The sequence below is a fragment of the Antechinus flavipes genome, chromosome 2, assembly GCF_016432865.1.
Source record: "Antechinus flavipes isolate AdamAnt ecotype Samford, QLD, Australia chromosome 2, AdamAnt_v2, whole genome shotgun sequence".
NCBI lineage: Eukaryota > Metazoa > Chordata > Mammalia > Dasyuromorphia > Dasyuridae > Antechinus > Antechinus flavipes.
Genome location: NC_067399.1, coordinates 143,247,710 through 143,262,059, shown reverse-complemented (window position 1 = coordinate 143,262,059; position 14,350 = coordinate 143,247,710). Strand labels below are relative to the sequence as shown.

At 39.0% G+C, this 14,350-nt stretch overlaps 1 protein-coding gene across 1 annotated transcript; it reads right to left on the bottom strand.

The window, feature by feature from the left end:
* Nucleotides 1-648: 648 nt before the first annotated feature.
* On the bottom strand, nucleotides 649-5,313 carry FAM170A (family with sequence similarity 170 member A). Its single transcript, XM_051982940.1, has 4 exons — nucleotides 5,054-5,313; nucleotides 3,173-4,246; nucleotides 1,710-1,797; nucleotides 649-837 (listed from the first exon to the last, which is right to left on the bottom strand). Exons 1-2 carry the CDS (start codon nucleotides 5,121-5,123, stop codon nucleotides 3,510-3,512), a joined length of 807 nt encoding a protein of 268 aa, XP_051838900.1. The 5' UTR covers nucleotides 5,124-5,313; the 3' UTR covers nucleotides 649-837; nucleotides 1,710-1,797; nucleotides 3,173-3,509.
* Nucleotides 5,314-14,350: the final 9,037 nt, after the last annotated feature.

The following is a 14,350-nucleotide window of genomic DNA, read 5'->3' as shown; positions in this document are numbered from 1 at the left end:
ACTAATTCATTTTTAGTAGTTCATGTCAATAGATCACTCTATATTTTTCTTGCAAAACAATAACCTTGTAAGTTTGGTAGTCTATGTATTATTATTCCCTTTTAATATTATGAAACTTAAGCTCAGATGGAGACCTTGACTTGGGTCAAGATCACAAATGACAGTGCTGGGACTTTCAAAAGATCTTTCAACCCAGGATTTGGAATAGGTTGAGGGAAGAGGAGAGCAGAGAGGGAAAATTTTTAAAGATGAGACTGAAATTGGACCTTACATAAACTCAAAAATTTTGAGCTAGGGCTTTAGAGGCCCTCATTTTAGCTTAACTTTCTCATTTTACAGATGGGGAAATTGAGTTAGGTTTTAGGTGACTTGCCCAAAGTCATACAAGGAGAAAGTGGAAAACTCAGAATTTGAATCCAAGATCTCCTCACTATACATTAGGTTTCTGAAAGGGTAAGCAATATTTTTTTTTATCAGTGCATAGGAGATGGGAAACCATCCATGTGGGAGCAATGGCATAGATATTAGACATGGGGGAATGTGTGATAACTATTGGCAGAATAGCTAAAAGAACAATTTTTCTGGAGAGAAAGGCTTATGGAGGGGAGTAGGACGACATGACAAGAAAGGTAGGGTGATGACACAGAATAGAGAGAGGACCTTAAGGAGCTTTTACCCTGTTGGCAGGGGGGAGCCATTAAAGGTTTTTGAGCAGGGGAGTGTCAGTCTCACATTTTCCTTAAGAATTATAGATTCTTCTCTCCTGTCAACTCTTTTCTTTCTTTTTTTCTTCTTTCCACTCAGTTTCATCTGTATAGAAGTCTTCATTTTGTTTATCTGTTTGTAAATCGAGAAAGAGAAATTATTTGGGATACTGTATATTTCTAAAATGCATCAGAAAATACTTTCACAAAAACAACTCACATTTACACAACTCTTTAAAGCTTTCAAAAGACCTTCCATGCAACATGGTGAGAAAGGCAATATATTGTTATTCTAATTATTACCATTTTACAGAAGAGAAAACTGAAGCTCAGGGAAATTATATGGGAAGTGTCAGTCATGACAAGGACCCAGTTTTCCTGGCTCCTAAGATGAGTCCTTCTTGCTTTTCCACAAACAACCCAACTGTGGTAGACTGACTCAAGTATATTCCTCACATTGCCTGAGGCACAGATAAGGACTCCATGAACATGCCATTTCTAGTTTCTTGTCTGAATAGGATTGTCCACTTATGAACAGTCCTACTTGCTCAGATTCTCATCACTGCGTGAGAACAGGGGACTGGGATGATCAGGAAAACTCTTCAGAAAAAAAGAAGAGATTTGAATTGGATTGAGAAAAGAACAGATAAGGATTAGAAACTGGCATTAGCTTTTTAGGGCCAGCAAAAGTACACAGTGGAAAGAATACTAGACTGGAATCAGGTAGATTCATCTTCCCGAGCTCAAAACCTGAGCTCAGACACTTATTAGCTATGTGACTCTGGGCAAGTCATTCAACCCTATTTGCCTCAGTTTCCTCATCTGTAAAATGAGCTGGAGAAAGAAACAACAACCACTCCAACGTTTTTGCCAAAAAAAAAAAAATTCCAACAACTCCAAAATGGAGCCATGAAGAGTCAGACACAACTGAAAAGACAACTACTAGTCTCTAATTCTTATAAACTATAAAGACAGAATATAATTCACTGTGATCACAGTTCCAACCTGAAGAACTTCTTCTGCTCCAGCTGCAATCTGCTCTTGAACCATCGTGTCTCATTTCTATTCCCAAATAGTGAGAGCTTCCACTGATCTAAAGAAATAACAAAAATCCTCATTATCAATAAATAGATGAAACCAATGAATCAATGAAAATATCTTTTATTAAGTGCTTACCATGTGATAGGCATTGTACAAAGCTTTGGGTGTGATATAATTACAAAAGGGAGACAGTCCTTGTCTTCAAACAGCTTGTCTCCTAATAGAGTAGGAAATACACAGAGAGGAGGGCTTTGGGTAGGGATGAGTTTTGGTTGGGGAAATCACCTAGAAATCTACCCATGAATGGAGACACTGAGGAGCTGACACATCCTTTTAAGGAGTGTTGATTTGAATTTTATTTATACACTTAAGAACATTATTCTAAGAAGGGGTTTCTAGGGTTTACCAGAGTATAGAAGGAGTCAGTGCCATACATAAAGGTTAAGAAATTGCCTAAATAGAACTGCATGTAAAAATAATAATGATACTTTCCCAAGCACTTTTCTCACAAGAAGCCTGCAAGATTGGTTGTGCAAAGATGATTTAATATTCTGATAGCTCTGTGATCTCATCAGTGTATGCCCTCCAGCAGCACATGTCATAATCTATTCCTATCTTCTCATCCTATATAGCTCTGGTCCATATCCTCCAGTGAATCCTTTCTCCCTTTCCTACCCGATTCCCTTCCCCAGAAGCTCTACCCAATCTGCTGGGGGCTTTTTGTTAACTCAACATTTTTAAAAATGCAATTATCATCATCATCCCAATAACATGACATATCAATATATAAAAGTGCCTCACAAACCTTAAGGTACTATTTAATCTAAAGCTATTATCATTAGCCCAAGTTTGCAAATTAAAAACTGAAGATGGATTAAGTGACTCTTAGGGTAACACAGCTAGGAAGTTCAGAACCGGGATTTGAAAACAAGCCTTCTGATTCTAAGGTCAATACCCTCTGTATGGTGCTACCCTGCCCTCTCTCATGGTTGACTCCTCAGAGCTTTAAGGACTCAGGGCACAAGGACATAATGTCTTAACTGAGACCCATAGCAGCATTCCACTGACTTTCTGTGAGATGCAGAATTTGATCTACTTCCAGGGGAGGCAAATATTGCTCATCCTCTATCAGAAACAAGTGTATGGATGTGGAGAACTCTGATATATTACTTTGATATTTAGAAGCACTATGGCAAGTGGATGGAGGACCAGCCTATGAATCTTGATGCTTTAGGTCCACACCCAATCCAAGACATACACTAACTGTATGTGATTTAGGCTAACATTTAGCCTCTCAGCACTTCAGGCAAAATTTTAAAGACCAGAAACCTGAGCACAGTTGCTATCAGCATTAGTAGAGGGAATTTCCTCACTTGAAACTTCTGATAGCGAGAAATTACAAATCTGGACCAAATGGGTACACTCACCATTTCCTCACAATAAAGACTATGAACTTTCTCTGTTCTGTTTTCCATTCTAATATGGAGATCGTTCAGTCAATACAAAAACGAGACAATCCAATCCTTAAGGAGACTTGATGGTGTAGAGTCCATTCTTATTGGCCCTGCTCCTGGATTTGTTGTTCTCTTTCTTGTTCCCTGTGACTTTTGACCTCCTTCCAATGAAAGCTGGAGATGCTATAGCTGGTGGACTATTGGACCTGTGAGGGTTTCAAAGAGTTGTTGACTTGGGAATTAAAATGGGGTGACTGGTAGGAGTGTTTTGACAGAAGAACCAGAGTCCCCATAATCGAGTCACCCCAGCTCATTCTGCATCCTTGTCATGGTGCAACTCCATACTCTGAGTTTCACGGGAGGTGCGTCCATGTCGGCCTTTTCCTTTACCCTGGTCTTCACGTGGCTTACTTTGTTCTTTGGGACTTTGAGTTAAATGTTCATCTTTGCCTAGAGGCAAATTTTTCTGGACTCTTCGTCTTTCATGGATTTTTTTGTTAAAAACATGGCAACTAAATCCCTCCTTGGGACCAGATTTAGCATGTCTTCTGAGGTCCTCCAGGGTGAGGAATACCCGGCAGCAGGCCACACAACGGTAGCCATTGTCTGTTGTGACCATCCAATCAGGGATCTTTCTCCGTCTTCTTTCATCTGTAACCCTTGAAGGTCCTGGTACTTCCTCCTCTTTATAGTCTTCATTCATTTCATCCATGTTTTTGTCCATATCAGCCAGAGCTTTGCCAGGTAAGTTTTGGTAAGGAGACTCTAATCTGCTATCTTCAGATGGGTTTAATTCATAAATTCGAGGTGCCCTCTGGATTGGCTCCATTCCAGTCTCAGTCTCCCATGCAACGGCCACTCCTTTTATAGTTTTCACCTGGATATAGTAGATGCACCCTTTACAATCAGTTTTGGGTGTTATGGCAGAAGAAGAGAAAGAAGAGGAAAATGAATAGTAGATAGAAGAATTCTCATTTTCTTGCTGGTTCTCAGCTTTGATCACCACACTTGGGCCAGGTCTAATTGGAGAATCTTCTCTTATATGCCCTGGGGAATTAAATAAATAATCTTTCACCTTTGCTTTCCTGAACCAGTTCTTGCCTGGAGGTATTTGTTGGGGAAGAGGAAAATTGATCTCATCTTCCATTCTTGCCCCAGCTTCCCACTCTGGGAGTTTGTCAATAAGAAGATTATCTATCTAACTAAGTCACTCACTCAACCCACTACCCTGCTTCTCCCACTGAAAATTTTCCCAGATGTAGCCACCTTTGGCTATGTTTTCTTTTGTTCCTGGGGTTAGAGATTCTATCTGGAGTTCTGGGCTCTCCACCATTCTATCCCTCTCCAACCCCCAACAACCTCACTCCCAGCCTTATAAACCACTTTTTAACTTTCAATTCAAACAGTTATTCTGATCTATGGGCCCTGGCCAAATCATTCTTAGCATTCCTTGCTTCCAGCAAGGACCCCTGTCTTTCAGTACTCAATACCCTGTGCCCAAAGAGTCTCAGTTTGTCTCTTGCCCTTCCATAATTCCATTCAATATATCCCTGCTGTTCAGTCAGTGCCTCAAATGAGGAAACAGACAAGAGAGCGGAAAAGAAATCGAATATGTGCATTTCTGACTCTGTTTCATCTTAAAATTAAATTTCCATCTACCTGGTAGACATCCTCATAAAATGTCAGTAATAGCTATACTCGTAATGTAGTTCTGAATTTTTTACTTATCTCCACATCTTTCTTATCTCACACCATGAATTCCCTCCCTGTACTCCCACCACATTTTCCAGATACATCTTTCTAGAAAATGGATTAACTGAATTCAACCCTCTGCTCCCAGCCCTTCCATCTTACCTTCTCCTTCCTGTGATCCTTTCTCAGTACTCTTGACATATGATGACCCCTCTTCATATCTACGCTTCATGGTTTCAGATGCTGAGGAAGGGAAGGCCCCTAAAACTCACAGATCTTAATAGTGTATGGAGTCTTAGTTCTTCAAGAAATTTGGTAGAGGGAGTGGTCTTGTTCCCAACTATAGAGACTCACAATCTCAAAATACCTAAGAGACAAAGCCAAAAGGATGGATCTGGGCAGCAACCCTCAGAGCTCACTCCACTCCTCTGTGGGGCTGTTATGATCCGAATGATCACCAGGGACCCTTCAGAATGTTGTGACCTCATCAGTGACACTCAATGATTCCATAGCCCTAGATTAAAATCAAACATTGGCAACAGCAAACTCTCACCATCCTGCTGCTCCCCAACTCCCAAGCAATCAGGTTTCCAAAGAACTTGGTCAATTTCCTAATTTTACCTCACAACATATAACTAGATTTAGGGATACAGAGTTTCCTGGGTAGCCAGGTAACACAGAGGATAGAGTGCTGTGCTTGAAGTCAGGAAGACTCATTTCCTTGAGTTCAAATCTGGCCTCAGGCACTTCCTAGCTGTGTAACCTTGGGCCAGTTAACTCTGCCTCAGTTTCCTTATCTGTAAATGAGCTAGAGAAGGAAATGGCAAAAGTCATTCCAGTATCTTTGTCAAGAAAACTTCATATGAGGTCACAAAGAGTTGGACATGACTGAACAATAGTAGCAAAAGCTTCCTGGGCTTTGGAGAAATAATTTTTTCTTTCTTTTTTTTTCCCCTGAGGCAAGTGGGGTTAAGTGACTTGCCCAGGGTCACACAATTAGGAAGTGTTAAAGTATCTGAGACCAGATTTGAACTTATGTCCTCCTGATGCTCTATTCACTGCACCATCTAGCTGCCTCGAAAAAATACTTTTTTCATCTGCCCAAAGAGTTTCTGATTCCTGCTTCCGATTCTTGCCTCCCACTTCCTACTTATTTTGTATCTTTAATTTTCTGGACCAAGTATTTAGATTTAGAGAGCCACTCCTAAATAACTAATAAGCTACAAATCATGACAAGTTTTGTTGAAATTTTGATTAGGTACTATGAAAAGCATTTACTGAAAACATAATGTGAAAACAGGACAGAAGTTGACAGGACAGGGTGCATATTGTCCCTAAACAGTTTTGCCCTCTGGAGAATAATACATTTTAAAAATCTTGTTATCTATGAAGATGTCAAGGAATTTAGGGGTGTACATAGTGTACATCTGGGCAGGAAAGTCACAAATATGCTTCTTTTCCAAATTTGTGACCTGAAATTCACCTGCCCTAGTCCAATTTTTCAATCACTGCAGATGACTATGGACATCAGCTTTTTCAACTATATCACAGATACTTCCTCTATCCATCTATTTCTCAAAGTGAACTTTGTATCTCTTTCCTCCTACTTCCTTAATAACTATTGTCAGAAGTCCAATATGCTTCTTTCTCTACTTCTTTCTAAACTTCGCTCCACTCATTTTATACAGAGAAAACAAACTTAATCGAAAATTCTTAGAAAAGTGGATTACAATGATGCGATCATTCTAACAATTCCACAAGAACATGGACATTATTAAATTGCTAAGGGGGGTGGGGAGAGGGAGTTTGGTTTACTCAGACCCATTTCTTCTGACATTATTTATGGTTTTGATTGCTGTTCAGGTGAGTCTGATTCTTTGTGACCCCATTTGGTGTTTTCTTGGTAAAAGATGATGTAGTAGTTGGCCATTTCCAGCTCATTTTACAGATAAAGAAACTGAGGCCATTATGACCCTTATTAAAATTATAGGCCTACTATAGATTCATTTACTCCTGTTTCTTTTAGTTTGTTAGTCTTAAAAAAGAAAGAAAGAAAAATAACCTATCAGGCTCTCTTCTTTGACTTGTGCATGTGTGTGCACACACACAATTTCATTCTATCGCTGATCATTTAGGAGTCTGTTTGAAAGTCTTTGATATAAATGGTTGTTAGTTATTTCCTCTGACATCACAGTGGAAGTATCATAGGTTGTTTCTCCAAAGTCCTATTTCAGTTACCAGCTTATAAAGGTCCTCCTCAATCAATATCTAGGATTATTTGATTTATTTCAATTAAGTTGTTTAGAGTCTCTTTATGCCATATATTCAAATTTCAGAATGATACCTTATGTTGGTGGATGTTGTCTCCCCCAAAAGAATATAAACTCCTTTTTTCTTTTCTTTCTGCAAGGCAATTAGGGTTAAGTGACTTATCCAGGGTCATGCAACTAGTAACTGTTAAGTTTCTGAGGCCAGATTTGAATTCATATCCTCCTGACTTCAGGGCTGGTGCTTTATCCACTGTGCCATCTAACTGCTCTTATAGAATATAAACTCCTAGAGAGCAGAGACTTATTGTTTGTTTGTTTGTTTGTTTTTTTCATTTATATCTCCAAAACATAGTAAAATGACTGGTACATAGTAGACAATAAGTGTTCATGAAAGGTACCGTTTAAAATTCTGCATCTTACAATCTTTGTCTTGGAAGGTAGATGTAAAACTGCCTCAAAAAAAATTGCTTTTAAAAGATAGTTGCCCAAAAGAGTTGTGGTGGAAAGCGACATCTGCATACAGAGAGAACTGTGGAGACAATACGTATCAAAGCATAGTATTTTCATCTTTTTTGTTGTTATTGTTTGTTTGCTTTATTTTTTCCTTTCTTGCATTTTTCCCTTTTTGATCTGATTTTTCTTGTGTGGTATGATGAACATGAAAATATATTCAGAGTAATTGCACATGTTTACCCTATATAGGATTGCTTGCTGTCTTGGGGAGGGAGGTGGGAGGAGAGGGGGACAGAAGAAGAAAAATTTGCAAATACAAGATTTTGCAAAGGCAAATGTTGAAAAGTACCTCTGCATGTCTTTGGAAAAATAAAATACTATTAAAAAAAAAAAAGATAGCTGCTCACACTGAACCCAAATGTAAATGTGAACACCCTGTCCTGATCTAGGTTGGAATGGGAAACTGCCATTTTGTTTTTTGATAAATCTCTTGAGAGTCTGATTAGTCCATTCTACAATGGCCTGTCCTGTGGGGTTCTCTCTCAATTAATTCTATGATTAACATATCAGTAGCCTCTATTTCTCTTATCCTTCTAGTGATAGCAGTTTGTAGCCTTCCTACAAAATTTGCAGACTGCTCTGTTGGGACCTGGATAATCTTAGAAAATGACTCTCAGGAGCCAAGATGGTGGAGAGGACACATGCTTCTTTCTGATCTTCTCCTATAACACACAGCTAATTACCAAGTCCAGCCCCTTAATTAGTTCTAGACTGGCAGAATCTACCAATATTGGGAGTGCAACAAATTACTACAGAAGATAATTTTGAAGATTACCAGAAAAAGTCTGTTTCAGTTGGCCACAGAGGGAGGTGGCCAGGTACAAGCAGGCTGAGCATGAACACCAGCACATGCTGTGCAGACTCAGGGAGGGGAGTGGATTCTGTGGGGTGATGCAGACTCTACACTTTGAAGACTCTAGGGGGAAGATTCTACTGCAGTGCTGTCTACTCTGCCCTGGTTGCAAGCCAGTAAATCAGCAGAAAAGTTATAAAACATCCAACACAAACACAAAAGATAAATAGTGAATCCCAAAGCACCAGATCTCATGGGACCTGGCCACGCCCTCCCAGCACTGGGAATATAGTACAGCTGTTGCCACTTGTAGAGGAAGCTTAGAAAATCTCTTCTGCCCTAAAAGCAGACCTTAAATTTAAAAAAAAAAAATGAGTAAAAAGGCAAAGAAAACTCTTACCATAGACAGTTTTTATGGTGAAAGAGGACAGATTTCGAACCCTGAGGAGACTAAAAACAGATTGTCTCCAGATGAAGCTCCAAAGGGTGACATAAATTGGTCCCCACACAAGGCTCTCCTAACCAAAATTTAAAAGGATCTTAAAAGAGAACTAGAAGAAAAATGGGGAAAGGAAATGAAAACTTTGAAAGAGGGTTTGGAAAAGGAATATAACTCATTAAAAGATAGATTTGACAAAATGGAAAGAGAAATCAAGTCCCTGAAAAACAGAATTTGTGAAATGGAAAAAAAAATCCATAGAACAAAACAACTCATTTTAAAATTCAATTAGACAAATACAAAAAGAAGTAAAAAAAAGTAAATGAAGAAAATATTTCACTAAAAATCGGAACTGAATAGAAATGAATGACTCAATGAGACATCAAGAATCAGTCAAGCAAAACTGAAAAAAAAAAAAAAAGAAAATGATTCTCCTTTGTCCTGATGACCAGGCATGCTGTTCCATGCTCTTATACAGTAGCTACAATTTGTTTATAAGCACCTATGAGATACTGAATCTTCTGCAGAGTATCAATATAAATTCCTATTCCACTTAATTGTTCAAATGTAGCTTGTATTTGAGCACCTGGTGTATGGGCTAGGTTCTAGGTCCCCTTTCCCAAATTAACTAATAATCAGAGACATCTTCAGGTACAAAGAGAAAACATTTCTTTAGTTCCTGCAGGGAGAGGCCCAGGTAACAACACCGGGGAGTCATCCCAACTCCTGGGAGCCATCCCAACTCCCATCATGTGCTGGTGGAACCTGACCAGCTTCCAGCTTGTTGGGATTTAAATAGCAAAAGACCCAAGTCTTTTCATTGGGTAAACTAAAAGGAAGTAACTATCCTTGACCAATGGTCACCAATGTTGTCTGCTTCCTGTGGGTCACATCACTTCCTGTAACTTCACTGACTTAGGATCTGAATTTTCAGCTTTGGGAATAAGGATCATGTGACTTAGGCCTAGTCTCATAGATTGAGAAAACTTCATCCAATCAATCCCATTCAGTCCCCCCTCTTTTTCATCCATTTGAAGATTTCTCACTCCAATATATTTATCTTCCACTAGGGCATCTTTGTGATCGAGGCCTTCAGGTTGGTCCCTCTTCAATATTAACTGTAATCTGCCCTCTACCATTCAGAACCAACCCCCACACACCAGTGGAAGCTTTCAGAAAGCACTGTAGCTACTCTTGAACTTGGCTAAATCTTGAACTACTCTAATGATTGTGCATAAGCAAGTGGGTGATGGGATATTGCTGCTTAAAACAATGAGCAGGAATCAGACCCTGCTTCCACCAGTCATCACAAAACAGATTGGTGTCTGGTATCCATAGTCCAGCATGTGGAGGCCCAGGGGCCTCAGGGCCATTGTCACAGCATCCACCTCAAGCAGTCCAGACCCAGACTCATCTGGGACAAAGGGATGAAGGTTTCATCTTCTGGAGCTGCTTCAGGCTGACCAGGGGTGTGGAGCCAGCCCTGCCCAGTGGGGTCCGGACTGAGGAGGGGAGATGAATGAGTTGTAGGTGGCGGCAACAGCAGGGTCTGGTGCTGAACATCAGAATCACGTCTCAGGTGATTTTAGGCTGACCAAGTAGTTGGAATTTCATGACTCTGAGTCTGGAAGAAGCAACTCTCACAAGTATATTAAAAATACAAGGACTAAATATAAGCAAAAGAGAAAGAATAAACAGAAGTGGAGTTAGTATGAGGGTTACTAGGAATAGTAATAGTAACCAGAAACCCACCCAGAGGAAGACTAGGGGGAAGATGAGGCTATCATAAATGCCTCCATCCAAACAGCTTTTCCTAGGATAAATAACAAAGAATGTTTTCCCAAATTCCTGATTTTGTTTCCTCAAAGGAGTAGGTGCAATGGGTGGAACATGTGTCCTTCAGTGACTATGATCTCCCCTAGCAGAAACCCTAAAACCTTACAAGGGAAAGCTTTTACCTAATTATTACAGGTATTAACAAAACTGAAAGCAGTTTGAAGCCCCTGCAAGGGGGCACATGTGCGGGCCTTTTTAACAGTCCTTTTGGAATTTACTTGCCTGGGAACTATAAGAAGGAATGAGGAGTCAAGAGTTGGGGAATTAAAGGTATTATGGTCAGGATTGAACAAGCAGCTGATCTCTAAGCCTGTGCCCCTTCACCTGAAGTGAATTCCCCTTTCTTTAGGAAAAAACAGAAACTTCTCTAGGTCCATGGACAGCTGGCAGTAATTGTTTTCCCCTGCCTTCTATTAACATAGAATGTAAAAGGCTCTTAGGCAGATTAGTTTAGCTTTCAGGATCCTAAAAACCTTGACCTGATCAGGATGTGCTAAGATTCTTTGTTTCCTCTGTCAGTAAGCAAAAGGGAAAGTGGGAGTGGCCCCAAATACTTAGACAAAATAGGCCTTCAGACAAAAAACCTCTAGCCCCAGGAAACAAAAGAGCTAAAAGATTTTATAGCAGCAACCAGAGAATTCTCCAGGGCTGCGTTGCAAATCAGAATATCATATATATACTTGCATTATGCTTTATATCTTCTACTGGCCACTTGCTTTGATTACAGAAATTTGCTTATATAAGAGGAAAAATCAGAGTCATGATTTAAAAAGGATCAAAACTGGTCCTTCAGGTCTTGACCTGAGAGCACATACAAGATAAAATATCCTTAACTGTTTTACTTCAAGGAACTGTTCTAATTTTTAAGAATTCCACCTTAAGCCAGACTCAAGAATAATCAGGTCCAGTTCTTACCCAAAAAGAATACCACTGGAAAATTGAGTCAGAAGGATCCTAACTTCAGCATAGGTCAAGATCATCCTTCTAATTCATTCCCATATACTAACTTCCACTTGTAACCATTTCTTCTGAGTAGCTTGTGGCATGTTCCTTTCAGATTGTGGATCACTAGCTTGATCATCAGACAGTAATACCTGAATTTAAAACTTCAAATATCAGCTGCAGTCCCAAGTGATTTTTTCTCCAATAGCAATTCTCATTAGTCAAAGCTTCAGATGAATCTAGCTCTCAGGGATCACAATAATAGCATATTTCTCATATTTAAGTAAATGGTTTAAAGTTCAACATTACATAAATCATTTTGCTTTTAAAATGTCCAATACATAGAAAAATTCTATTGTCCATAACATGTTGTCCATGACAGAAACATGTTCAAAGGGACAAAGGCAAAAAATATTATTCTTAGAGTTCCTTTAAATAATAAGTACAACTTTAAGATGATTCAATACAATCAATTAAAACTCATATAGAATATAAAATATCTTCATTTCACATAAAATAACTTTATTGGAATTAGCAATTACTTCATTATTTTAAAAAATGTTAAGTCAACTTCCTTTGATTGAGGAGAATAAACTTTTTTAAAAATAGCCCTATCAACTTATCAAATCAGGTTAAAATTCTGCTTTAGGTTTTTGTTATCATATTCCTTAAACAAGGAGACCATTATGCACTTAGATAAACATTAAGTAATTTGCTGAAGACAGATGGACACCTTAATAGAAATAAATTGTTTTCGGAAAACTTGTGGTTCCAACAAACCTCTTAGAGCAGCTACAGACTTGAAAAATAAAAATAAAAGTGTTATTAACATCATGTAAATGTAGACTGTTCCTTTAAACAATAGCAATTAATGTTTTAACCATCAAGGGATATGAGAGCTCCAAAGAGCTGTAGTTTGTTAAAAAAGCAGCAGCTGCACTTGGTCAGGGAAGGGGAAGTTAGGCTGTCATCTGATAATCTAACTTGATAAGATCCTCTTACCCCTTCCTTCACTACACATGGAAGCCCTTCCTCCATTCCACATGACATTTCTCCCAACTCCACCAACTCTTCTCAACCCCCACTTCTCACAACTAACTCTTTTTAGGGTTCCAAGTCCTCCAGGATTCAGCCTGCCAGCCAAAAACAGGCTCCAACCTCATGGGGTGTCTCCTTTCCCCTGGCAAATGGCAAGTTTCACTAGGAACTTGCTCCTTTCTATCCAACCTAACTCTTCTCCCCTTTTCCAACATGCTATGCTTCTCTCTCTCTCTTTTCCCCTTATTTCCAACCATTTTCTTCTCCCTTTCTTCTCTCTCTCTCTCTCACATCATCTCTTCCCCCTATAACTATTCCCATCTATCTCTCCTTCTGATTCCAACATACTCTCTCCTTCTCCAATGTACTCTCTTTCTCTAACATGCTCCCCAACCAATAACCCTTCTAACTAGATACTTCATTCTATTAATTGCTTTTACAAATCAATCTTTCTTGTCTCTGTCTTTAAATCACTTTTTTTAATTTTAAAATTTAAGATTCATAATTAAATAACTTTGGACCAAATTTCATAAAACTTATATGTATATCCAGCAGAGCTGACAAAAATTTAAGGCATAACTCATAATTTTACAAATAACCCAATATACACTTTAGAAAACAACACATCATCTAATTAGGGGGATACAAAGGTGACCTCCCCTAAGGTAAGCTACTGGAACTTTCTTTTAATAATCTATATTTTTAACTTAAAATCAAATCAAATGCAGCTTTAAATTTCCAATAATATAAAACTGATTTTACTATTGTATCTCAAATAACAAATTTCACTAAACTGATTATTTCTCTCCCTCTGGTCCCACATATACCTGCTACAGTCAAAGAATAGGGTAAGGTGAAGAAAGAGACTTTTCTTACTCTAAGCACTATCCTACTCAAGAAGGCCCCAATTTAATTGAATTGCTTTGGAATCTTGAAATGACGAATTGCCAAATTCCCCAATCATTACTCTCAATAGAATTTCCTGCAGTTCAAAATTTGTGTTGGAGTTTACAGGAAAATCAGGCCTTTCTCTTTTTAACAAATTCTAGCTCGCAGAACAGACATGACAAAGACATTCTGCACAGACACACAGACAAAATTACATAGAAGAGAACTATCCCTTCCCCACACATAACAGAAATACCTCATCAAGTGCATTTTTCCCCCTCTCTTTTTTGCTTTGAAGATTTGAGTTGGACTGCTCTCTCTCCAGAGCATCCAATCTCACAGCCTGACCTGTAATACACAGAGTTGACCCTTTGGTGGCTGGGCTGAACAAGCTTGGAAGTAATCACCTAGCTTCCAAAGCCAACCACAGAGCACCATTGTCCTGTGTCATCAATAGGATCTCCTTCCTGGCTCAACAACCTCCATCATCATCCTTGATGATCCTGGAGCTCACACTACCTAAGGACAACCCACGAACACATTCACAGACAGTGTCCCCATGGCTACTCATGCATAAGTTGCCTGGCTATCACTCTTATTTGGGCTTCTTCATCTTCAGAGACTTGTGCTTTTGTTTGTATCTGACTGTCTCTCCTAGACTCATTCTTCACAGAGTGGGAGACTGAGAATCTGATCTTAAGGATGGTCAGAGAAAACCCAATCTGGCACCTGCCTTAATT

Bases quoted from the DNA above. Each gene is read 5' to 3' on its own strand.
- FAM170A (XM_051982940.1), bottom strand. From the start codon at position 5,123: ATGAAGCGTAGATATGAAGAGGGGTCATCATATGTCAAGAGTACTGAG. The intron at 4,247-5,053 runs GTAAGATGGAAG...TTAATTCCCCAG, and splicing joins AGGATCACAGGAAGGAGAAG to GGCATATAAGAGAAGATTCT.